At 50.5% G+C, this 22,353-nt stretch overlaps 2 protein-coding genes across 5 annotated transcripts in view; one reads left to right on the top strand and one right to left on the bottom strand.

Moving 5' to 3' along the window:
• The window catches only part of LOC122557394 (uncharacterized), a 31,101-nt gene extending 22,755 nt beyond the window's left edge, over nt 1–8,346 (bottom strand). For both annotated transcript variants that reach the window (XM_043705057.2, XM_043705056.2), the window contains exon 1: nt 8,242–8,346. The gene's annotated coding sequence lies outside the window, so the exon portion shown is untranslated. The remainder of the gene's footprint in view (nt 1–8,241) is intronic.
• Nucleotides 8,347–8,464: 118 nt separating this feature from the next.
• LOC122557393 (uncharacterized) overlaps nt 8,465–22,353 on the top strand; it is a 38,846-nt gene continuing 24,957 nt past the window's right edge. For all 3 annotated transcript variants that reach the window (XR_015758616.1, XM_043705055.2, XM_087991882.1), the window contains exon 1: nt 8,465–8,586. Coding sequence is in view for 2 of the 3 variants with exons in the window: in XM_043705055.2 (XP_043560990.1) it covers nt 8,576–8,586 (11 nt within the window). In the remaining variant the exon portion in view is untranslated. The remainder of the gene's footprint in view (nt 8,587–22,353) is intronic.

The raw sequence follows: 22,353 nt of genomic DNA, 5'->3' as shown, positions 1-22,353 counted from the left end.
ACCTTCCACAGGGTGAGCTGAGAAATGTCCAATGTTTTTCTCAGCCAAGGACACCATCATGGTTAATAGGGTCTTTACCTGTGTTTAACCTTTGTCTTCCCTATTACAACACTTACAGACTCCCCCCAGTCCTCATTTTCCACAACAGTATCAACATCCAAAGATCATAAGCTGCCATTTCCACCACCTCCAGTGGAATGCCACCAAGCAGACCCATATTCCCCTCGCCTCCTTTGTCATTGTTTTTCAGTAACCACTCTCTCCAAGACATCCTGGTCCATTCCTCCTCCACTCCCAACACCACTCTCAGCACCTTCCACACAAAAGCAGAAGATGCAACACAAGCCTCTTTACCCCTTACAATCAAAGGCTCCAGACACACATTCCAGATGAAGCAGCAATTTACCTGCACTTCACTTAATCCAGTTCACTGTATTCACTGCTCACAATATGGTTTCCTCTATCCTGGGAAGATGAAATGCAATGCATTTACTCAGTCTGCAGTACACCCAATGATCCCGAGCTTCTGGTTGCCTGCCACTTCAACATACCGCTGTGCTCCCTGGCCAACATTTCTTTCTCTGTTCTGCTGCAGTGCTCCAGTGGAGCTAAGCACAAGCTAGAAGAACAGCACCTTATCTTCCACTTGGAAATGCTGCAGCCTTAAGTACTCAATATCAAGTTCAATAATTTTAAAAGCCTGAACACTTCCTTTATCCTACAACCTGTCATGACATGATCTGCTTTCAGTACAGCCAACCCATTTTCACCAACTCATTGTCCCCATTTATCAGCTTTTCACCTATTCCTTTGTCTGCCTAACTCTCTCTCCGGGTTCCATCTCCACCTATCCACACACCCCTTCTCACCACCACATCTTCCTGCCCCTCCTGCACCCACAAATCCATTGCCATTGTTATCACATAAATACCACCTTTTCCTAGCTACTATCAGTTCTGAAGACTGGTCCATGAACTTGAACATAAACACTGCATTCACACCACAGATGCTGCCAGACCTGCTGACTTCCTCCAGCAATTTCTGTTTCTGCTTATGTTTGACTAATAAAGGGAAATATCACATGTACTCTTTATCACCTTATCTAATTGTATTCAGGGATGTATGGACATGTACACCAAGGTCCCTCTGATCCTCTGTACTTCTCAGATTCTAACCATTCAACGTGTACTCCCTTGATTTGTTGGTCCTCCAAAGGGGCATCACCTCAGACTTAAGACCATAAGGCACAGTAGCAGAAATTAGGGCATTCGGCCAATCAAGTCTGCTCTGCTATTCAATCATGGCCGATGGGTTTTTCAATCCCATTTTCCTTTCCTTCTCCCCGGAACCTTTGATCCCCTTAGCGTACAAGACCTTATCTAGTTTTTTTAAAAAAAACTACTCAATGACCTATCCTTCACAGCCAAGTGTGGCAATGAATTCCACAGATTCACCACTATCTGGCTAAAGACATTTCTCCTTATCAACATTCTAACAGGTCTTCCCTTTACTTTAAGGCTTGCCATAGGGTCCTCCTAGTCACTCCTGCCAATGGAAATCTTTTTAGGATTAAATTCTATTTGCCACAGTTCAAACCCACTGACCAGCTGGTCTATGTGATCCTTTAGTCTGAGGCTTTCCTCTTCACTATTTATCACACCACCAAAATGCACCATCTGTAAACTTACTGACTTCCATGTCATAGAGTCATAGAGATGTACAGCATGGAAACAGACCCTTCGGTCCGACCCGTCCATGCTGACCAGATATCCCAACCCAATCTAGTCCCACCTGCCAGCACCCGACCCATATCCCACCAAACTCTACCTATTCATATACCCATCCAAATGCCTCTTAAATGTTGCAATTGTACCAGCCTCCACCACATCCTCTGGCAGCCCATTCCATACACGTACCACCCTCTACATGAAAAAGTTGCCCTGTAGGTCTCTTTTATATCTTTCCCCTCTCACCCTAAACCTATGCCCTCTAGTTCTGGACTCCCCGACCCCAGGAAAAAGACTTTGTCTATTTATCCTATCTATGCCACTCATAATTTTGTAAACCTCTATAAGGTCACCCCTCAGCCTCCGATGCTCCAAGGAAAACAGCCCCAGCCTGTTCAGCCTCTCCCTGTAGCTCAGATCCTCCAACCCTGGCAACATCCTTGTGAATCTTTTCTGAATCCTTTCAAGTTTCACAACATCTTTCCGATAGGAAGGAGACCAGAATTGCATGCAATATTCCAACAGTGGCCTAACCAATGTCCTGTACAGCCGCAACATGACCTCCCAACCCCTGTACTCAATACTCTGACCAATAAAGGAAAGCACACCAAACACCTTCTTCACTATCCTATCTACCTGCGACTCCACTTTCAAGGAGCTATAAACCTGCACTCCAAGGTCTCTTTGTTCAGCAACACTCCCTAGGACCTTACCATTTAGTGTACAAGTCCTGCTAAGATTTGCTTTCCCAAAATGCAGCACCTCACATTTATCTGAATTAAACTCCATCTGCCACTTCTCACCCCTTTGGCCCATCTGGTCAAGATCCTGTTGTAATCTGAGGTAACCCTCTTCACTGTCCACTACACCTCCAATTTTGGTGTCATCTGCAAACTTACTAACAGCACCTCTTATGCTCGCATCCAAATCATTTATGTAAATGACAAAAAGTAGAGGACCCAGCACCGATCCTTGTGGCACTCCACTGGTCACAGGCCTCCAATCTGAAAAACAACCCTCCACCATCACCCTCTGTCTTCTACCTTTGTGCCAGTTCTGTGTCCAAATGGCTAGTTCTCCCTGTATTCCATGAGATCTAACCTTGCTAATCAGTCTCCCATTATTAGTGTACAGAACAAACAGCAAGGAGCCAGCATTGAACTGTGTGGTACACCACAGGGCACAGGCTTTCACTCTTCATTTTCGTCCTGCATAAAGCCAATTTTGGAGCCTGAAACTAAAAGAGAAAACGCTGGAAAATCTCAGCAGGTCTGGCAACATCTGTAAGGAGAGAAAAGAGCTGACGTTGCGAGTCTAACTGACCCTTTATCAAAGCTTTGACAAAGGGTCAGTTAGACTCGAAATGTCAGCTCTTATCTCTCCTTACAGATGCTGCCAGACCTGCTGAGATTTTCCAGCATTTTCTCTTTTGGTTTCAGATTCCAGCATCCGCAGTAATTTGCTTTTATCCAATTTTGGATCCTGGATGCCATGTGTTCTTAGTTTCATAATCATCTGCCATGAGAGATCTTGTCAAAAGTTTTACTAAAGTCCATGCAGACTACATCAACTGCACTACATAGAACATAGAACAGTACAGGCCGTTTGGCCTTGGATGTTGTGCAGACTTTTTATCCTACATGAAGACCAAACTAACCAACATCACCCTCAGTTTACTGTCATCATGTGCCTATCCAAGAGTCAGTTAAATGTCCCTAATATATTTGACTCTACTACCACTGCTGGCATGCATTCCACACACCCACCACTCTCTGCGTAAAGAACACACCTTCTGACATCTAGCTTAAACCTTTCTCCAATCACCTTAAAATTATGCCCCCTTGTGATAACCATTTCTGCCCAGGGGAAAATGTCTCTGACTGTTCACTCTATCAAGTCACATCTCATTCCTTCTTTACTCCAATGAGAAAATCCCTAGCTCCCTCAACTTTTCTTCATAAGACATTCCCTCCACTCCAGGCAGCATCCTGGTAAATCTCCCTTGCTTCCACATCTTTCCAGACCAGAACTGAACACCATATTCCAAGCGTGTCTAACCAGAGCTTTATAAAGCTGCAGCATAACCTCACAGCTCTTAAACTCAATTCCCATGGTCATAAAAGCCAACACACCATATGCCTTCTTAACAACTCTATCAACTTGGGTGGCAACTTTGAGAGATCTATGGACATGACCCCAAGATTCCTTATTTATAAAAATCACAAAGAGCAGAGATTCTAGAGGAATACCACTGGTAACAGAATTCCAGGCTGAATACTTTCCATCTCCTCCCACCCTCGGTATTCTATGGGCCAGCCAATTCTGTATTCAGACAGCCAAATTTCCCTGTATCCCATGCCTTCTTACTTTCTGAATGAGCCGACCATGGGGAACCTTATCAAGCTCCTTGCTAAATCCACATACACCACATCACCTGCTCTATCTTCATCAATGTGTTTTGTCACATCCTCAAAGAATTCATTAAGGTTTGTGAGGCATGACCTGTCCCTCTCAAAGCCATGCTAACTATCTGTAATCAAACTATGGTTTTCCAAGTAATCATAAATCCTGTCTCTCAGAATACTCTCCAATAATTTGCCCACAACAGATGCAAGACTGACTGGGTCTATAATTCCCAGGATTATCCGTATCCCCTTTCTTGAACAAGGAAATAATACTTACCACCCTCCAGTCATCTGGCACTACTCCAGTGGACAATGAGGACATAAAGATCATCGCCAAAGGCACAGCAAGCTCTTCCCTCACTACCTATAGTAACCTTTGGTGTATTCAGTCTGGTCCAGGGGACTTATCGATCCCTATGTCTTTCAAACTTTTCAGCACATCCTCCTTCTTAACATCAACCTGTTTGAGCATATCAGTCTGTTTCATGCTGTCCTCCCAAATGTTAAAGTCCAGCTCAGTAGTGAATACTGAAGCAAAGTATTAATTAAGGACCTCCCCTCCCTCCTCCGACTCCAGGCACATGTTCCCTCCACTATCCTTGATCGGCCCTACCTTCATGCTAGTAAACCTCTAAATTTAGAATGCCTTAGGATTTTCCTTAATCCTACCCACTAAAGTTTTTCATGCCCCCTTCCAGTTCTTAAGTCCATTCTTCAGCTTCTTTCTGGTGACCTTGTAACTGTGGAGAGCTCTGTCTGATCCTTGCCTCTTCAGCCTTAAGTAAGTTTCCTTCTTCCTCTTGACTAGGTGTTCCACATCTCTTGTCACCAAAGGTTCCTTTACCCTGCCATCCCTTTCTTGCCTCATGGGACAAACCTATCCAGTAGTATCAGCAAGTGCTCCCGAAAGAGCCTCCACATTTCGGTCATGCATTTCGTGGAGGACATCCGTTCCCAATTTAATCACCCCAGTTCCTGCCTAATAGCATTGTAATTCCTCCTCCACCAGTTAAATACTTTCCCATACTGTCCACTCCTATCCGTTTCCATGACTATAGTAAAGGTCAGGGAGTTGTGAGCACGATCACCAAAATGCTCTCTGCCAAGAGATCTGGCACCTGTCCTGGCTCATTGCCAAACACCAAATCCAATATGGCCTACACTTTAATAGAACATAGAACATTACAGCGCATTACAGGCCCATCGGCCCTCAATGTAGCGCCGACTTGTCATACCAATCTGAAGCCCATCTAACCTACACTATTCCATGTATGTCCATATGCTTGTCCAATGGCGACTTCAATATACTTAAAGTTGCCGAATCTACTACCGTTGCAGGCAAAGCATTCCATACCCTTACTACTCCCCGAGTAAAGAAACTACCTCTGACATCTGTCCTATATCTATCACTCAGGTAAAAACAATGACTGCAGATGCTGGAAACCAGATTCTGGATTAGTGGTGCTGGAAAAGCACAGCTGTTCAGGCAGCATCTGAGGAGCAGTAAAATCGACGTTTCGGGCAAAAGCCCTTCATCAGGAATACAGGCAGAGATACCTGAAGGGTGGAGAGATAAATGAGAGGAGCTGTAGAGAGAGGAGGAAAACTTCTTCAAGGCCGGCATCCTTGCAAGAGGATTCGCAGTAGGGTTAAAAATCAACTAGGTAAAAACAGATGCTGGAAACCAGATTCTGGATTAGTGGTGCTGGAAAAGCACAGCATTTCAGGCAGCTCCTCTCATTTATCTCTCCACCCTTCAAGCACTCTGCCTGTATTCTTGATGAAGGGCTTTTGCCCGAAACGTCGATCTTACTGCTCCTCGGATGCTGCCTGAACTGCTGTGCTTTTCCAGCACCACTAATCCAGAATATATCAATCAGCCCTCAATTTAAAGCTATGCCCCCTCGCCGTCACCATTCTTGGAAAAAGGCTCTCCCTGTCCATCCTATCTAACCCTCTGATTATCTTATATGCCTCTATTAAGTCACCTCTCAACCTTCTTCTCTCTAACGATAACAGCCTCAAGCCCCTCAGCCTTTCCTCGTAAGACCTTCCTTCCATACCAGACAACATCCTAGTAAATCTCCTCTGCACCCTTTCTAAAGCTTCCACATCCTTCATATACCAGAACTGTACACAATACTCCAAGTGCGGCCACACCAGAGTTTTGTACAGCTACAGCATAACCTCATGGTTCCGGAACTCAATCCCTCTATTAATAAAAGCTAAAACACTGTATGCCTTCTTAACAATCCTGTCAACCCGGGTGGCAACTTTCAAGGATCGGTGTACCTGGACACCAAGATCTCTCTGCTCATCTATACTACCAAGAATCTTACCATTAGCCCAGTACTTTGCATTCCGGTTACTCTGACCAAAGTGAATCACCTCACACTTGTCTGCATTAAACTCCATGTGCCACCTCTCAGCCCAGCTTATCTATGTCTCTCTGTAACCTACAACATCCTTCGTCACCATCCACAACTCCACCGACCTTAGTGTCATCTGCAAATTTACTAACCCGCCCTTCTACGCCCTCACTTTAGTTGACCTATCTACATATTGACTCAGGAATCCTTCCTGGACACACCTGACAAAACCTGCTGCACCCAAACTATTTGAACTAACAACGTTCCAATCAATATTAGGAAAGTTAAAGTCACCCATGACAACAATCCTGTTACTTCTGCACCTTTCCAAAACCTGCCTGCCAAGGTGCTCCTCTGTGTCTCTGTTGCTATTGGGGAGTCTGTAGAAAACTCCCAATTAAGTGACTGCTCCTTTACTGTTTCTGACTTCCACACATACTGTCTCTGTAAACAAACCCTTTTTGACCACCAGCTTTCTTAAACCAGCTTTTGACCACCGCATCTTCATAAACACAGTAACCATTTGAGGTCAGGATTGACTAAAGCTAGATTTTCACGTGAAAGTTTTAGACTTCTGGTCTCCTTCCTATTGGAAAGATTTTGTGAAACTTGAAAGGGTTCAGAAAAGATTTACAAGGATGTTGCCAGGGTTGGAGGATTTGAGCTATAGGGAGAGGCTGAACAGGCTGGGGCTGTTTTCCCTGGAGCCTCAGAGGTTGAGGGGTGACTTTATAGAGGTTTACAAAATCATGAGAGGCATGGATAAGATAAATAGACAAAGTCTTCTCCCTAAGGTCAGGGAGTCCAGAACTAAAGGACATAAGTTTATGGTTAGAGGGGAAAAATATAAAAGAGACCTAAGGGGCAACTTTTTCACACAGAGGGTGGTACGTTTGTGGAATAAGCTGCCAGAGGAAGTAGTGGAGGCTAGTACAATTGCAACATTTAAAAAGCATTTGGATGGGTATATGAATAGGAAGGGTTGGGAAGGATATGAGCCGGGTGCTGGCAGGTGGGACTAGATTGGGTTGGGATATCTGGTCAACATGGACGGGTTGGTCCGAAGGGTCTGTTTCCATGCTGTACATCTCTATGACCTCCCTTTCTGCATCTGTGATACTATCCCTGATTAGCAATGCCACTCCACTACCCTCAGCTAGACACCTATTTACCTCCTCAAAACAAAATCAATACTTTTGATGGTTTATCAAATACTTTGTACGTTGCAACCGCTGATCAAAAATCAGTCTATTCCATTTTTGAATATACTTAACAACACAGACTTTTTAACAGCAGAATTTGTGGGCAAAACTCAGGAGGTCTGGCCGCATCAGTGAAGAAAAAGGAAAGTTAACATTTCAGGTCCAATCCTTGAAGGGTCACTGGAACCGAAACGTTAACTCTGCTATCTCTCTCCACAGATGCTCCCAGACCTGCTGAGTTTTCCCAGCACCTGCTGGAGTTGTTTCTGATTTCTTTTGACAGTATTTTGCCCATTCTCTCTCTCTCTCATGTTGAAAGTTTGGTCACAAGACACAGCAAAGTGAATGAATAATCCAGCAACCTACAGCCTCAGTAAACGGAAAGTTCACATTTACACACAAACGTATTTTTATAAGGACAACCGAGTGTTTTACACTGAAATACAGACTGTACGGGAATGTTAGAGGATGGTGGGGGGGGGGGGGGGGGGTTCTATTTCACCCTTTATCGGCAAAAAAAACTTTTTTGAACGCTCACCGTCCCGACGTGGGCCTGTCAACGTCCTTCAAGTCCAAGCAATTGAAGCTTAAATCTCAGGCAGATTACAAACCGCTGCCATCTCCACTCTGAGGGAGAGGGCTAACCGCTATCCGTTTCCATAGCGACCGACGTTGGCGATTGGGAATTTGAAATCGGTGACCGTTGGGGGGCGGCTCTCGCGAGATCTGCATTGAATGGGCGGGGCTCAGATTTAAATGGTCGCGGTGTCCACCCGTCTCGCCCGTTTTTGCTGCTTTTGAGTTCGCAGTGACGGTTAGCCCCTGGTGTAGGCCTCACCTGCTCGCCGGGCTTGAAATTACCTAGCAGAGCCATGTTGGGAAGGTGAGTGTTCCAAAACCCGCTCCCAGGGGGAGGACGAAACAAATAAGGTTGAATGAGTTTCGCCCCCATACCAGCAGGGTCTATGTTTTACTGCAAACCAGTGGTTTACACATTGCCTGTCCAGTCTTTGAATCGTTAAAGTACTGAAGGATTTTTTTCAGCCCAAACTGTCCGCATGAGCTCTCTTAAATCAGCACCTCTTGGCGCCATTCCCCTGCTTCTGTCCTAATCCTACACCTTTCCATCGTTTCAAGTAACAGGTCTAATTCCCTCTCGAAGTCCTTAATGCAAGGTGTTATTCTGTATTGCGCATTAACTAAAATGCTTCAGCACCCTGAGGATGGAAATGGCCAGCAAGCAGGAGGTCAAGAATCTCAGTGCAAACCTGAAGAACAATCTTCAGACTAGGCACTTTACAACCTTCAAGACCCAACATGGAATTCAACACCTTAAGATTGTCAACCCACTCCTATTCCTCCCGTTTCTTTTAGTTGTTGCATTCTCTGTCACCATGTCCCCTCTTTCCTGCGTGACCCCCCCCCCCCCCCCCATTCGGACTATCTGTTCTTTCCAGTTTAGCAGTTAAACGCACTTAATCTGCAATATTAGCAGTCTCTGTCCCACAGCATTCTGCCATCTGTTCTTTCCACACCCACACCTTCCCCCCGCCAACCCTCAACATTATTGCACAAATGCTGCCTTCTCCACACTTCATGTCAGCTCTGAGTCATCTATACTACTAACATTAGTTTGCTCTCTATCCATGGATGCTGTCTTGCATGTTGTGATTTCCAGTTTTTTTTTGTTTTCAGTACAGATTCAAGAATCTGCAGTAATTTGCTCTCCTAAACAAAAGGGAGAATCCCTACATTATGCCTGACAAGTCCACACTGACCCTCCAATGAGTAGTCAATCCAGACCCATTTCCCCTACTCTGTTACTGTACTCTACATTTACCCTGACTAATGCACCTAACCTACACATCCCTGAACATTATGGGCAATTTAGCAAAGCAAATTCACCTAATCTGCACATCTTTCGATTGTAGTAAGAAACCGGAGCACTCGGAAGAAATCTGTTCCTGGCTTGGGTTGGAGGTTTCTGCGAAGTAGTCATTCAGCTTGTATTTAGTGTCCTGTGTGAGCAAAATCTAAATTAGATTTTGAAAATTTAAGCACTTGGGGTTTGCAACAATGGTAATTAGTCATTATAAAATCACATGTTGTGGATGCTGGAAATCAGAACTGTTGAATTTGTATGATTCTTCTTTAGAACATTCTAAAGAGGTGTCATTGTGGTCTGAACATTGAGCTCTGTTTCTCTCCTCTTGGGTATTGCCAGAACTGCTGAGATTCTGCAGCATTGTGTTAGTTAATGCTGAAAGATGTCCAGTCCTTTATACGGCACTTAATTATCTTTAAATCATAATATGGAACCTTGATGAGATCACATTTAGAGTACTGTGTACAGTTGTGGGCTCCTTATTTGAAAAATGGTATAAGCATGTGGAGGCAGATCAGAAGCTTATTTAACTCCTTGCTTTTTTGAATTTAAGGCATAGCTTTTTATATTTTTTTTAAAAAAGCATGGGCTGTACTGCTTGGAGCTTCATTATACTCCTTTGAAAAGTGATCTCTTACAGAGACTTTTATAGGGAAAACACCAGAAAGATTTCTGCCAATGTTGGAGAGATTCAGAATGGGAAATAGCTTAAGAACAATTTAAGATCTCTCCTTCTTAAGACTAATGAAGATAAATGAGTTGTTAGTGAAACACTCTTGTTTAAGTGCTATTCGCAGATCCCTATGACAATCTGCCCGCAATCAGCTTTTGAAAGTTCTTGTCTAATACTGTCAAAATTACCTTTCTCCAGTTTACAACTTCAACTTTTAGATCTGTTTCATTCCTGATGAAGGGCCTTTGCCCGAAACTTCAATTTTCCTGCTCCTCGGATGCTGCCTGTGCTGCTGTGCTTTTCCAGCACCACTCAAATCTAAACATTTAGATCTGGTCTATTCTTTGTCATCACTATTTAAAAACTACTAGAATTATGGTCACTGGCCCCAAAGTGCTCCCTCACTGACACCTCGGTCACCTGCCCTTCCTTATTTCCCAATTTGTATCACCAATAGCCAATGGGTGAGCTGCTGGAAGACTGGCAGTTGGTTAGCGGGATGCCACTATTTAGGAAAATTGGTAAGGAAAAGCTAGGGAGCAATAGACGAGCGAGCCTGACATCGGCTGTCAGCAAGTTGTTGAGGAAACCTGAGGGAACTATTTACATGATTTGGAAAAGCAAGGACTAATTAGGGATAGTCAACATGATTTTGTGCATGCGAACTAGTGACTGAGGTTGATTTGAGGTTTTTTTTGAAGTGACAAAGAAGATTTGAAGGCAGAGTGCTGGCGGTTATCTATATAGACTTCAGTAAGGTATTCAACGTTCCACAAGGTAAACTGGTTAGCAAACTTCGATCACGTGGAATACTGGGGGGATGAGCCATGTGGATACAAAATTGGCTTAAAGGTAGGAGACAGAAGATGGTGGTGGAGGGTTGCTTTTTGGACTGGTGCTGGGTCTACTGCTTTTTGTCATTACATAAATTTGATGTATGAGGTATGATTAATAAGCTTGCAGATAACACCAAAATTGGTGGTGTAGTGAACAACAAAGAAGGTTACCTCTGGTACAATCATATCTTGATCAGATTGGCCAATGGCTGAGAAATGGCAGATGGAGATAAATTTATACAGAGTTAGGTGCATTAGTCAGTGGTAAATATGGGGAATGGGTCTTGGTGGGTTACTCTTCAGAGGGTTGGTGTGGACTAGTTGGGCTGAAGGGCCTGTTTCCACACTGTAGGGGATCTAATCTAACAAATGTAAGGTGCATCATTTTGGTAGGGCAAATCAGGGCAGAGGTTATACACTTAATGGTCAGGATTTGGGGAGTGTTGCTAAACAGAGACCTTGGAGTGCAAGTTCATAGTTCCTTGAAAATGGAGTTGCCAATAGACAGGATAGGGAAGAAGGCGTTTCGAATGCGTGCCTGTATTGGTCAGTGCATTGAGTATAGGAGTTGGGGTTTATGTTGTGGCTATACAGGATGTTGATTAGGCTACCTTTGGCATAATGTGTTCAAATCTGGTCTCCCTTCTATCGGAAAGATTTTGTGAAACTTGGAAGATTCAGAAAAGATTTGAGAATGTTGCCAGGTTTGGAGGGTCTGAGTGTAGCGGGAATGCTGAATAGGCTGGGGCTATTTTCCCTAGAGTATTGGTGATTGAAGGGTGACATTATGGAAGGTACGTAAAATCACGAGGGGCATGGATAGGCTGAATAGCCAAAATCTTATCCCCAGGATAGGGGAGTCCAAAAGTAGAGGGTATGTGTTTAAGAGGGGCAAGATTTAAGCGTGTGTGTGGGGGGGGCAAGATTTAAGCGTGTGTGTGGGGGGGGCAAGATTTAAGCGTGTGTGTGGGGGGGGCAAGATTTAAGCGTGTGTGTGTGGGTGGGGAGATTTAAGCTTGGGTGTGGGGGAAAGGTTGAAGTGTGTGGGGGGGGAGGAAAGGTTGAAGTGTGTGGGGGGGGAGGAAAGGTTGAAGTGTGTGTGTGGGGGGGGGGGAAGGAAAGGTTGAAGTGTGTGTGGGGGGGGTGAAGGAAAGGTTGAAGTGTGTGTGGGGGGGGGTGAAGGAAAGGTTGAAGTGTGTGTGGGGGGGGGAAGGAAAGGTTGAAGTGTGTGTGTGGGGGGGGGGAAGGAAAGGTTGAAGTGTGTGTGTGGGGGGGGAAGGAAAGGTTGAAGTGTGTGTGTGGGGGGGGGAAGGAAAGGTTGAAGTGTGTGTGGGGGGGGAAGGAAAGGTTGAAGTGTGTGTGTGGGGGGGGGGAAGGAAAGGTTGAAGTGTGTGTGTGGGGGGGGGGGAAGGAAAGGTTGAAGTGTGTGTGTGGGGGGGGGGGAAGGAAAGGTTGAAGTGTGTGTGTGTGGGGGGGGGAAGGAAAGGTTGAAGTGTGTGTGTGTGGGGGGGGGAAGGAAAGGTTGAAGTGTGTGTGTGTGGGGGGGGGAAGGAAAGGTTGAAGTGTGTGGGGGGGGGAGGAAAGGTTGAAGTGTGTGTGTGGGGGGGGAGGAAAGGTTGAAGTGTGTGTGTGGGGGGGGGGTTGAAGGAAAGGTTGAAGTGTGTGTGTGGGGGGGGTTGAAGGAAAGGTTGAAGTGTGTGGGGGGGGTTTGAAGGAAAGGTTGAAGTGTGTGTGTGGGGGGGGAAGGAAAGGTTGATGTGTGTGTGTGTGTGGGGGGGGGAAGGAAAGGTTGGTGTGTGTGTGTGGGGGGGGGGAAGGAAAGGTTGGTGTGTGTGTGTGGGGGGGGGGAAGGAAAGGTTGGTGTGTGTGTGTGGGGGGGGGAAGGAAAGGTTGAAGTGTGTGTGTGTGGGGGGGGAAAGGAAAGGTTGAAGTGTGTGTGTGTGGGGGGGGGGAAGGAAAGGTTGAAGAGTGTGTGTGTGTGGGGGGGGGGAAGGAAAGGTTGAAGAGTGTGTGTGTGTGGGGGGGGAAGGAAAGGTTGAAGTGTGTGTGTGTGTGGGGGGGGGGTTGAAGGAAAGGTTGAAGTGTGTGTGTGTGGGGGGGGGAAGGAAAGGTTGATGTGTGTGTGTGTGTGTGTGTGGGGGGGAAGGAAAGGTTGAAGTGTGTGTGTGGGGGGGGAGGAAAGGTTGAAGTGTGTGTGTGTGGGGGGGGTTGAAGGAAAGGTTGAAGTGTGTGTGTGGGGGGGGTTGAAGGAAAGGTTGAAGTGTGTGGGGGGGGTTTGAAGGAAAGGTTGAAGTGTGTGTGTGGGGGGGGAAGGAAAGGTTGATGTGTGTGTGTGTGTGGGGGGGGGAAGGAAAGGTTGGTGTGTGTGTGTGGGGGGGGGGGAAGGAAAGGTTGGTGTGTGTGTGTGGGGGGGGAGAAGGAAAGGTTGGTGTGTGTGTGTGGGGGGGGGGAAGGAAAGGTTGGTGTGTGTGTGTGTGGGGGGGGGGAAGGAAAGGTTGGTGTGTGTGTGTGGGGGGGGGGAAGGAAAGGTTGAAGTGTGTGTGTGGGGGGGAAGGAAAGGTTGAAGTGTGTGGGGGGGGAGGAAAGGTTGAAGTGTGTGTGTGTGGGGGGGTTGAAGGAAAGGTTGAAGTGTGTGTGTGGGGGGGGTTGAAGGAAAGGTTGAAGTGTGTGTGTGTGGGGGGGGGGAAGGAAAGGTTGAAGTGTGTGTGTGTGGGGGGGGAAGGAAAGGTTGAAGTGTGTGGGGGGGGGGGAGGAAAGGTTGAAGTGTGTGTGTGTGGGGGGGGGTTGAAGTAAAGGTTGAAGTGTGTGTGTGGGGGGGGGGAAGGAAAGGTTGAAGTGTGTGTGTGTGTGTGGGGGGGGGGAGAAGGAAAGGTTGAAGTGTGTGTGTGTGTGTGGGGGGGGGGAAGGAAAGGCTAAAGTGTGTGGGGGGGGGGAAGGAAAGGTTGACGTGTGTGTGGGGGGGGAGGGAAAGGTTGAAGTGTGTGGGGGGGGGAGGAAAGGTTGAAGTGTGTGGGGGGGGGAGGAAAGGTTGAAGTGTGTGGGGGGGGGAGGAAAGGTTGAAGTGTGTGTGTGGGGGGGGAGGAAAGGTTGAAGTGTGTGTGTGGGGGGGGAGGAAAGGTTGAAGTGTGTGTGTGGGGGGGGAGGAAAGGTTGAAGTGTGTGGGGGGGGGAGGAAAGGTTGAAGTGTGTGTGTGGGGGGGGAGGAAAGGTTGAAGTGTGTGTGTGTGGGGGGGGTTGAAGGAAAGGTTGAAGTGTGTGTGTGGGGGGGGTTGAAGGAAAGGTTGAAGTGTGTGGGGGGGTTTGAAGGAAAGGTTGAAGTGTGTGTGTGTGGGGGGGGGGAAGGAAAGGTTGAAGTGTGTGTGTGTGGGGGGGGAAGGAAAGGTTGAAGTGTGTGGGGGGGGGAGGAAAGGTTGAAGTGTGTGTGTGTGGGGGGGGGTTGAAGTAAAGGTTGAAGTGTGTGTGTGTGGGGGGGGGGAAGGAAAGGTTGAAGTGTGTGTGTGTGTGTGGGGGGGGGGAGAAGGAAAGGTTGAAGTGTGTGTGTGTGTGGGGGGGGGGAAGGAAAGGCTAAAGTGTGTGGGGGGTGGGAAGGAAAGGCTAAAGTGTGTGGGGGGGGGAAGGAAAGGCTGAAGTGTGTGTGGGGGGGGAAGGAAAGGTTGACATGTGTGTGTGGGGGGGGAGGGAAAGGTTGAAGTGTGTGTGTGTGTGGGGGGGGGAGGAAAGGCTGAAGTGTGTGTGTGTGTGGGGGGGGAAGGAAAGGTTGAAGTGTGTGTGTGGGGGGTGAAGGAAAGGCTGAAGTGTGTGTGTGTGGGGGGGGGAGGAAAGGCTGAAGTGTGTGTGGGGGGGGGGGGGAAGGAAAGGCTGAAGTGTGTGTGGGGGGGGAAGGAAAGGTTGACGTGTGTGTGTGGGGGGGGGGGGAGGGAAAGGTTGACGTGTGTGTGTGGGGGGGGGAAGGAAAGGTTGAAGTGTGTGTGTGTGTGTGGGGGGGGAAGGAAAGGTTGAAGTGTGTGTGTGGGGGGGGGAAGGAAAGGTTGAAGTGTGTGGGGGGGGGAGGAAAGGTTGAAGGTGTGTGGGGGGGGGGAAGGAAAGGTTGAAGTGTGTGTGTGTGGGGGGGGGGGAAGGAAAGGTTGAAGTGTGTGTGTGTGTGTGTGTGTGTGTGGGGGGGGGGAAGGAAAGGTTGAAGTGTGTGTGTGGGGGGGGGGGAAGGAAAGGTTGAAGTGTGTGTGTGTGTGTGTGTGTGTGTGGGGGGGGGGAAGGAAAGGTTGAAGTGTGTGTGTGGGGGGGGGGGAAGGAAAGGTTGAAGTGTGTGTGTGGGGGGGGGGAAGGAAAGGTTGAAGTGTGTGGGGGGGGAAGGAAAGGTTGAAGGTGTGTGGGGGGGGGGAAGGAAAGGTTGAAGTGTGTGTGTGTGGGGGGGGGAAGGAAAGGTTGGTGTGTGTGGGGGGGGGGAAGGAAAGGTTGAAGTGTGGGGGGGGGGAAGGAAAGGTTGAAGTGTGTGGGGGGGGAAGGAAAGGTTGAAGTGTGTGTGTGTGGGGGGGGGAAGGAAAGGTTGAAGTGTGTGTGTGTGGGGGGGGGGAAGGAAAGGTTGAAGTCTGGGGGGGGGGAAGGAAAGGTTGAAGTGTGTGGGGGGGGAAGGAAAGGTTGAAGTGTGTGGGGGGGGAAGGAAAGGTTGAAGTGTGTGGGGGGGGGAAGGAAAGGTTGAAGTGTGTGGGGGGGGGAAGGAAAGGTTGAAGTGTGTGGGGGGGGGAAGGAAAGGTTGAAGTGTGTGTGGGGGGGGGGAAGGAAAGGTTGAAGTGTGTGTGTGGGGGGGGGGAAGGAAAGGTTGAAGTGTGTGTGTGTGTGTGTGTGGGGGGGGGGAAGGAAAGGTTGAAGTGTGTGTGTGTGTGGGGGGGGGAAAGGAAAGGTTGAAGTGTGTGTGTGTGGGGGGGGGGGAAGGCAAGGTTGAAGTGTGTGTGTGTGGGGGGGGGGGAAAGGAAAGGTTGAAGTGTGTGTGTGGGGGGGGGGGAAGGAAAGGTTGAAGTGTGTGTGGGGGGGGGGGAAGGAAAGGTTGAAGTGTGTGTGGGGGGGGGGAAGGAAAGGTTGAAGTGCGTGTGGGGGGGGGGGAAGGAAAGGTTGAAGTGTGTGTGTGCGTGTGGGGGGGGGGAAGGAAAGGTTGAAGTGTGTGTGTGGGTGTGTGTGTGGGGGGGGGAAGGAAAGGTTGAAGTGTGTGTGTGGGGGGGGGAAGGAAAGGTTGAAGTGTGTGTGTGTGGGGGGGGGGAAGGAAAGGGTGAAGTGTGTGTGTGTGTGTGTGTGTGGGGGGGGGGAAGGAAAGGGTGAAGTGTGTGTGTGTGTGTGTGTGTGTGGGGGGGGGGAAGGAAAGGGTGAAGTGTGTGTGTGTGGGGGGGGGGAAGGAAAGGGTGAAGTGTGTGTGTGTGTGTGGGGGGGGGGAAGGAAAGGGTGAAGTGTGTGTGTGTGTGGGGGGGGGGAAGGAAAGGGTGAAGTGTGTGTGTGTGTGGGGGGGGGGAAGGAAAGGGTGAAGTGTGTGTGTGTGTGGGGGGGGGAAGGAAAGGGTGAAGTGTGTGTGTGTGTGGGGGGGGGAAGGAAAGGGTGAAGTGTGTGTGTGGGGGGGGGAAGGAAAGGGTGAAGTGTGTGTGTGTGGGGGGGGGGAAGGAAAGGGTGAAGTGTGTGTGTGTGTGTGTGGGGGGGGGAAGGAAAGGGTGAAGTGTGTGTGTGTGTGTGTGGGGGGGGGAAGGAAAGGGTGAAGTGTGTGTGTGTGTGTGTGGGGGGGGGAAGGAAAGGGTGAAGTGTGTGTGTGTGTGTGTGTGGGGGGGGGAAGGAAAGGGTGAAGTGTGTGTGTGTGTGTGGGGGGGGGGAAGGAAAGGGTGAAGTGTGTGTGTGTGGGGGGGGGAAGGAAAGGGTGAAGTGTGTGTGTGTGTGGGGGGGGGAGAAGGAAAGGTTGATGTGTGTGTGGGGGGGGGGAAGGAAAGGTTGAAGTGTGTGTGTGTGGGGGGGGGAGGAAAAGTTGAAGTGTGTGGGGGGGTTTGAAGGAAAGGTTGAAGTGTGTGTGTGGGGGGGGGAAGGAAAGGTTGAAGTGTGTGTGTGGGGGGGGGGGAAGGAAAGGTTGAAGTGTGTGTGTGTGTGGGGGGGGAAGGAAAGGTTGATGTGTGTGTGGGGGGAAGGAAAGGTTGATGTGTGTGTGTGGGGGGGGGAAGGAAAGGTTGAAGTGTGTGTGTGTGGGGGGGAAGGAAAGGTTGAAGTGTGTGGGGGGGAGGAAAGGTTGAAGTGTGTGTGTGTGTGGGGGGGTTGAAGTAAAGGTTGAAGTGTGTGTGTGGGGGGTGGAAGGAATGGTTGAAGTGTGTGTGTGTGTGGGGGGGGGGGAGAGAAGGAAAGGTTGAAGTGTGTGTGTGTGGGGGGGGGGAGAGAAGGAAAGGTTGAAGTGTGTGTGTGTGGGGGGGGGGGGGAGAGAAGGAAAGGTTGAAGTGTGTGTGTGTGGGGGGGGGGGGGAGAGAAGGAAAGGTTGAAGTGTGTGTGTGTGGGGGGGGGGGGGAGAGAAGGAAAGGTTGAAGTGTGTGTGTGTGGGGGGGGGGGGAGAAGGAAAGGTTGAAGTGTGTGTGTGTGTGGGGGGGGGAGAAGGAAAGGTTGAAGTGTGTGTGTGGGGGGGGAAGGAAAGGTTGAAGTGTGTGTGTGTGGGGGGGGTTGAAGGAAAGGTTGAAGTGTGTGGGAGGGGGAAGGAAAGGTTGAAGTGTGTGTGTGTGTGGGGGGGGGAGGAAAGGCTGAAGTGTTTGTGTGGGGGGGTGAAGGAAAGGCTGAAGTGTGTGTGGGGGGGGGAAGGAAAGGTTGACGTGTGTGTGTGGGGGGGGGAGGGAAAGGTTGACGTGTGTGTGTGTGTGTGTGGGGGGTGTTGAAGGAAAGGTTGAAGTGTGTGTGTGTGGGGGGGGGAAGGAAAGGTTGAAGTGTGTGTGTGTGTGTGGGGGGAAGGAAAGGTTGTGTGTGTGTGGGGAAGGAAAGGTTGATGTGTGTGTGTGGGGGGGGGGGAAGGAAAGGTTGAAGTGTGTGTGTGTGGGGGGGGAAGGAAAGGTTGAAGTGTGTGGGGGGGGGAGGAAAGGTTGAAGTGTGTGTGTGTGGGGGGGTTGAAGTAAAGGTTGAAGTGTGTGTGTGTGGGGGGGGGAAGGAATGGTTGAAGTGTGTGTGTGTGGGGGGGGAGAGAAGGAAAGGTTGAAGTGTGTGTGTGTGTGGGGGGGGGGGGAGAGAAGGAAAGGTTGAAGTGTGTGTGTGTGGGGGGGGGGGAGAGAAGGAAAGGTTGAAGTGTGTGTGTGTGGGGGGGGGGAGAGAAGGAAAGGTTGAAGTGTGTGTGTGTGGGGGGGGGGAGAGAAGGAAAGGTTGAAGTGTGTGTGTGGGGGGGGGGGAGAAGGAAAGGTTGAAGTGTGTGTGTGGGGGGGGAGGAAAGGCTGAAGTGTGTGTGGGGGGGGGGAAGGAAAGGTTGAAGTGTGTGTGTGGGGGGGGGGAAGGAAAGGTTGAAGTGTGTGTGTGTGTGTGTGTGGGGGGGGGGAAGGAAAGGTTGAAGTGTGTGTGTGTGTGGGGGGGGGGAAAGGAAAGGTTGAAGTGTGTGTGTGTGGGGGGGGGGGAAGGCAAGGTTGAAGTGTGTTGTGTGGGGGGGGGGGAAAGGAAAGGTTGAAGTGTGTGTGTGGGGGGGGGGAAGGAAAGGTTGAAGTGTGTGTGGGGGGGGGGGAAGGAAAGGTTGAAGTGTGTGTGGGGGGGGGAAGGAAAGGTTGAAGTGCGTGTGGGGGGGGGGAAGGAAAGGTTGAAGTGTGTGTGTGCGTGTGGGGGGGGGGAAGGAAAGGTTGAAGTGTGTGTGTGGGTGTGTGTGTGGGGGGGGGAAGGAAAGGGTTGAAGTGTGTGTGTGGGGGGGGGAAGGAAAGGTTGAAGTGTGTGTGTGTGTGTGGGGGGGGGGGGAAGGAAAGGGTGAAGTGTGTGTGTGTGTGTGTGGGGGGGGGGAGAAGGAAAGGGTGAAGTGTGTGTGTGTGTGTGTGGGGGGGGGGAAGGAAAGGGTGAAGTGTGTGTGTGTGGGGGGGGGGGAAGGAAAGGGTGAAGTGTGTGTGTGTGTGTGGGGGGGGGGAAGGAAAGGGTGAAGTGTGTGTGTGTGTGGGGGGGGGGAAGGAAAGGGTGAAGTGTGTGTGTGTGTGGGGGGGGGAAGGAAAGGGTGAAGTGTGTGTGTGTGTGGGGGGGGGAAGGAAAGGGTGAAGTGTGTGTGTGGGGGGGGGAAGGAAAGGGTGAAGTGTGTGTGTGTGGGGGGGGGAAGGAAAGGGTGAAGTGTGTGTGTGTGTGTGTGGGGGGGGGAAGGAAAGGGTGAAGTGTGTGTGTGTGTGTGTGGGGGGGGGAAGGAAAGGGTGAAGTGTGTGTGTGTGTGTGTGGGGGGGGGAAGGAAAGGGTGAAGTGTGTGTGTGTGTGTGTGTGGGGGGGGAAGGAAAGGGTGAAGTGTGTGTGTGTGTGTGGGGGGGGGAAGGAAGGGTGAAGTGTGTGTGTGTGGGGGGGGAAGGAAAGGGTGAAGTGTGTGTGTGTGTGGGGGGGGGAGAAGGAAAGGTTGATGTGTGTGTGGGGGGGGGAAGGAAAGGTTGAAGTGTGTGTGTGTGGGGGGGGGAGGAAAAGTTGAAGTGTGTGGGGGGGTTTGAAGGAAAGGTTGAAGTGTGTGTGTGGGGGGGGGGAAGGAAAGGTTGAAGTGTGTGTGTGGGGGGGGGGAAGGAAAGGTTGAAGTGTGTGTGTGTGTGGGGGGGGAAGGAAAGGTTGATGTGTGTGTGGGGGGAAGGAAAGGTTGATGTGTGTGTGTGGGGGGGGGAAGGAAAGGTTGAAGTGTGTGTGTGTGGGGGGGGAAGGAAAGGTTGAAGTGTGTGGGGGGGAGGAAAGGTTGAAGTGTGTGTGTGTGTGGGGGGGTTGAAGTAAAGGTTGAAGTGTGTGTGTGGGGGGTGGAAGGAATGGTTGAAGTGTGTGTGTGTGTGGGGGGGGGGGGGAGAGAAGGAAAGGTTGAAGTGTGTGTGTGTGGGGGGGGGGAGAGAAGGAAAGGTTGAAGTGTGTGTGTGTGGGGGGGGGGGGGGAGAGAAGGAAAGGTTGAAGTGTGTGTGTGTGGGGGGGGGGGGGGGGAGAGAAGGAAAGGTTGAAGTGTGTGTGTGTGGGGGGGGGGGGAGAAGGAAAGGTTGAAGTGTGTGTGTGTGTGGGGGGGGGGAGAAGGAAAGGTTGAAGTGTGTGTGTGGGGGGGGAAGGAAAGGTTGAAGTGTGTGTGTGTGGGGGGGGTTGAAGGAAAGGTTGAAGTGTGTGGGAGGGGGAAGGAAAGGTTGAAGTGTGTGTGTGTGTGGGGGGGGGAGGAAAGGCTGAAGTGTTTGTGTGGGGGGGTGAAGGAAAGGCTGAAGTGTGTGTGGGGGGGGGAAGGAAAGGTTGACGTGTGTGTGTGGGGGGGGGAGGGAAAGGTTGACGTGTGTGTGTGTGTGTGTGGGGGGTGTTGAAGGAAAGGTTGAAGTGTGTGTGTGTGGGGGGGGGAAGGAAAGGTTGAAGTGTGTGTGTGTGTGTGGGGGGAAGGAAAGGTTGTGTGTGTGTGGGGAAGGAAGGTTGATGTGTGTGTGTGGGGGGGGGGAAGGAAAGGTTGAAGTGTGTGTGTGTGGGGGGGGAAGGAAAGGTTGAAGTGTGTGGGGGGGGGGAGGAAAGGTTGAAGTGTGTGTGTGTGGGGGGGTTGAAGTAAAGGTTGAAGTGTGTGTGTGTGGGGGGGGGAAGGAATGGTTGAAGTGTGTGTGTGTGGGGGGGGGAGAGAAGGAAAGGTTGAAGTGTGTGTGTGTGTGGGGGGGGGGGGGGAGAGAAGGAAAGGTTGAAGTGTGTGTGTGTGGGGGGGGGGGAGAGAAGGAAAGGTTGAAGTGTGTGTGTGTGGGGGGGGGGAGAGAAGGAAAGGTTGAAGTGTGTGTGTGGGGGGGGGGGAGAAGGAAAGGTTGAAGTGTGTGTGTGGGGGGGGAGGAAAGGCTGAAGTGTGTGTGTGTGGGGGGGGAAGGAAAGGTTGATGTGTGTGTGTGGGGGGGGTTGAAGGAAAGGTTGAAGTGTGTGGGAGGGGGGAAGGAAAGGTTGAAGTGTGTGTGTGTGTGGGGGGGGAGGAAAGGCTGAAGTGTTTGTGTGGGGGGGTGAAGGAAAGGCTGAAGTGTGTGTGGGGGGGGAAGGAAAGGTTGACTGTGTGTGTGTGGGGGGGGGGAGGAAGGTGACTGTGTGTGTGGGGGGTGTTGAAGGAAAGGTTGATGTGTGTGTGTGGGGGGGGGGGAAGGAAAGGTTGAAGTGTGTGTGTGTGTGGGGGGGGGGAAGGAAAGGTTGAAGTGTGTGTGTGGGGGGGGGGGAAGGAAAGGTTGAAGTGTGTGTGTGTGTGGGGGGGGGAAGGAAAGGTTGAAGTGTGTGTGTGTGTGGGGGGGGGAAGGAAAGGTTGAAGTGTGTGTGTGTGTGGGGGGGGGAAGGAAAGGTTGAAGTGTGTGGGGGGGGAAGGAAAGGTTGAAGTGTGTGTGTGTGTGGGGGGGGGAAGGAAAGGTTGAAGTGTGTGTGTGTGGGGGGGGGGGAAAGGAAAGGTTGAAGTGTGTGTGTGTGTGGGGGGGGGGGAAAGGAAAGGTTGAAGTGTGTGTGTGTGTGGGGGGGGGGGAGGAAAGGTTGAAGTGTGTGTGTGTGGGGGGGGGGGGAAGGAAAGGTTGAAGTGTGTGTGTGGGGGGGGAAGGAAAGGTTGATGTGAGTGTGTGTGTGGGGGGGGAAGGAAAGGTTGATGTGTGTGGATGTGTGTGTGTGTGGGGGGGGGGGAAGGAAAGGTTGAAGTGTGTGTGTGGGGGGGGAAGGAAAGGTTGAAGTGTGTGTGTGTGTGGGGGGGGGGGGAAGGAAAGGTTGAGTGTGTGTGTGGGGGGGGGGGAAGGAAGGTTGAAGTGTGTGTGTGTGTGGGGGGGGGGGAAGGAAAGGTTGAAGTGTGTGTGGGGGGGGGAAGGAAAGGTTGAAGTGTGTGTTGTGTGGGGGGGGGGAAGGAAAGGTTGAAGTGTGTGTTGTGTGGGGGGGGGAAGGAAAGGTTGAAGTGTGTGTGTGTGTGTGGGGGGGGAAGGAAAGGTTGAAGTGTGTGTGTGTGGGGGGGGGAAGGAAAGGTTGAAGTGTGTGTGTGTTGGGGGGTGGAAGGAAAGGTTGGTGTGTGTGTGTGGGGGGGGGGGGGAAGGAAAGGTTGAAGTGTGTGGGGGGGGTGAAGGAAAGGTTGAAGTGTGTGGGGGGGGGTGTGAAGGAAAGGTTGAAGTGTGTG

This window comes from Chiloscyllium plagiosum, unplaced genomic scaffold (assembly GCF_037043375.1).
Source record: "Chiloscyllium plagiosum isolate Xiang-an unplaced genomic scaffold, Cpla_swu_hap1 HiC_scaffold_11, whole genome shotgun sequence".
NCBI classification, from domain to species: domain Eukaryota; kingdom Metazoa; phylum Chordata; class Chondrichthyes; order Orectolobiformes; family Hemiscylliidae; genus Chiloscyllium; species Chiloscyllium plagiosum.
The sequence above is the reverse complement of the archived record's forward strand: the minus strand, read 5'-3'. Positions and strand labels throughout refer to the sequence as shown.